This window comes from Lactuca serriola, chromosome 1 (assembly GCF_051521515.1).
Source record: "Lactuca serriola cultivar US96UC23 chromosome 1, Lser_US96UC23_V15, whole genome shotgun sequence".
NCBI classification, from domain to species: Eukaryota; Viridiplantae; Streptophyta; class Magnoliopsida; order Asterales; family Asteraceae; genus Lactuca; species Lactuca serriola.
Genome location: NC_136408.1, coordinates 110,236,035 through 110,238,425, shown reverse-complemented (window position 1 = coordinate 110,238,425; position 2,391 = coordinate 110,236,035). Strand labels below are relative to the sequence as shown.

The following is a 2,391-nucleotide window of genomic DNA, read 5'->3' as shown; positions in this document are numbered from 1 at the left end:
TTAAAAATTGAAACAAATCAAAAATTAATAAGTGAATAATATTTATTTTAAAAATAGTATAAAATGATAAGTGTCAAAAAACCTTCATTTATGAAGGAGGAGGATGTTCTTTGCACCAATAAATCTAATGTATTTTAAACTATTTCTAATATAACATATTTTACAAATTGACTTAAACTCTCGGTGTTAAGAAAAGAAAAAATAACATTTGATACTCTCAGACGAGAAGCTTTTAATTAATATATATTTATATAATTTGAAATTAAAGACATATACAATAGATATATAGATTTTTTTTAATCATAACTTTTTAAAATTGAAAAGACGGTGGAGGAGTTTTTTAAACAAAAACTTTTTTTTTAAATATCGCAATTTACAAACTTTTGTCTTGATTTTTATTTTCAATGATTTGACGGATCTTATAATTTTCAGTCATGATAAATTATATAAATAACAATAAAATAATAGAAATAAAATTAAGAAGTTCCATAAATGAACAAATACAAAAGAAATAAAAACTCTTCCATTATAAATATAAATAGTTTTTTCATGAAAATAAAAATCTAACATGAAACTCTCATTCTTTTTCAAAGCTCTGACGATATTTTGAAATAAATGATATTTTAACGTGTTGTTAAAAAAACAATCGAGTTTTATAGATAATTATTAAATAATAACCTTTTATTATTTTTTTATTAAAATATTATCGGATACGCAATCATTAAAAACTGTGGAAGAGTTAAACGATTAAAAAACATTCTGGCCAATGGATTCCACCCTTGGGTTTTGGAACCCGAAGTTACAATCACCTACAACGCAGAATACCACTACAATCCATACGTCGACATATGCGTCATTAATTCATTGGTTACAAATAATAAAGGTACACCTGCTCCACTGCTCCATTCCACACTGGATCTTTACTCCCCTTCCAAGAGGTTCTATAAATAACCACCTATACACAGCATGAATTCCTTCCCCCACTCTTTCATCTCTTCCTAGATCTAACATACGCACCAAGATTCAGGCGTATATTATCAAGATCGAATCCGATCAAGGCATTCACGTAGCCAATTCAGTAGTCAATGGGTTCTAGGATGCTATCTTACGCAGGGGGTGATGACTCCCATTTTCTTGAAGCCTGTTCTCTTTGCTCAAAGTCATTAGGTCATAACAGTGACATATTCATGTACAGGTATTACGCATCAATGAGTTGTACCTCATGCATGTCTTGTTGTACCTTGTCAACTTCACTTTCACATGTCAATCCCAACGAAAAAAGATTCTAACTTTTCAACTGGGTTCATCAATTCATGCAAAAACTCCAAACCTAAATTCCATGCATAAAGGCTTGTACTATGTGCATGTATTGTTGTACAATCAGAACTCTTGATGGCTATCAAAGGTTATGGTACATGTTGGGTGCATAAAACACTTGTACCATGGTCATATTTTGTTGTACTAAGTGAATTTTGGTTGAGATTTTAATGGGTTTTTTTTTATTGAGTTGTGATCAAGAAATAGAAAGCATCCATCTTGATGCATTAAAGGCTTGTACCATGTGCATATATTGTTGTATGAAGTGAATATTTAATTTGGTGTGTTTATTTTTCAGGGGTGACAATCCATTTTGCAGCCAAGAGTGTAGGCAAGAACAAATTGAGATTGATGATGCAAAAGAGAAGAAATGGAGGGTGTCATTAAAGAAATCAATGGAAACAAAAAAGAAATCACCCAAATCTAATGTGCAAACAGGAACTCTTCTTGTGGCATAAGAAATAATAAGAAATCATCAAATTTCCATAAATATATTTGTATGAAATCCCTTTTGAAATCAAGAAATTATGATGGAGGGGATGCAAGGAATTTGGGTTTCATTTGGTGTTGTATATATGATGATGATGATGATGATTGATGATGATGGGGTATTATTGATGATTGATGAAGGAGGAGAAAGATGACTTTTTTGAGACAAATTTTGGTAATGTTATTGATTCATGTAATTTGGGTGTTGAAATGGTCAATTTCATTGTAAAATAGCAATTTTTAATGAGTAAAAATACAAGTTTGTTATACAATTGTAACAAAACAAATGATATTGCATTAAAGTGTGCACCAAAGTATGTCATGCCAACTCCAATGTTGCCTTTAGAATATAATTTTGAAGTTTAAAATAGCAATAGGGAATTAAATAATAAATCTAAGAAACGAGATGTATTCATAGTAATCATCGAAGTGTCGGAATCCAATTCCAAAATTTTGTGTTATGATATTCAATATAAATATAAGACAAAATCGTAAAAATGGTCTTTAAAGTTTGTATTTTTTTTCGAGACACACATTATGAAATTTATAAAAACAGTCATTTTTAGCTTTTTTTTTTTTTTTTTT

The 2,391-nt window shown here is 29.4% G+C and overlaps 1 protein-coding gene across 1 annotated transcript; it reads left to right on the top strand.

Moving 5' to 3' along the window:
* The first annotated feature begins 962 nt into the window (after window positions 1-962).
* Window positions 963-2,078, top strand: LOC145097282 (FCS-Like Zinc finger 3-like). The gene is made up of 2 exons (XM_079034823.1): window positions 963-1,195; window positions 1,616-2,078. The coding sequence occupies exons 1-2, from the start codon at window positions 1,086-1,088 to the stop codon at window positions 1,773-1,775; spliced, it is 270 nt and encodes an 89-aa protein (XP_078890949.1). The 5' UTR covers window positions 963-1,085; the 3' UTR covers window positions 1,776-2,078.
* Window positions 2,079-2,391: the final 313 nt, after the last annotated feature.

Coding starts and splice junctions, on each gene's coding strand:
- LOC145097282 (XM_079034823.1), top strand. CDS start 1,086: ATGGGTTCTAGGATGCTATCTTACGCAGGGGGTGATGACTCCCATTTT. Junction 1,196..1,615: donor AGTGACATATTCATGTACAG/GTATTACGCATC, acceptor TTTATTTTTCAG/GGGTGACAATCCATTTTGCA.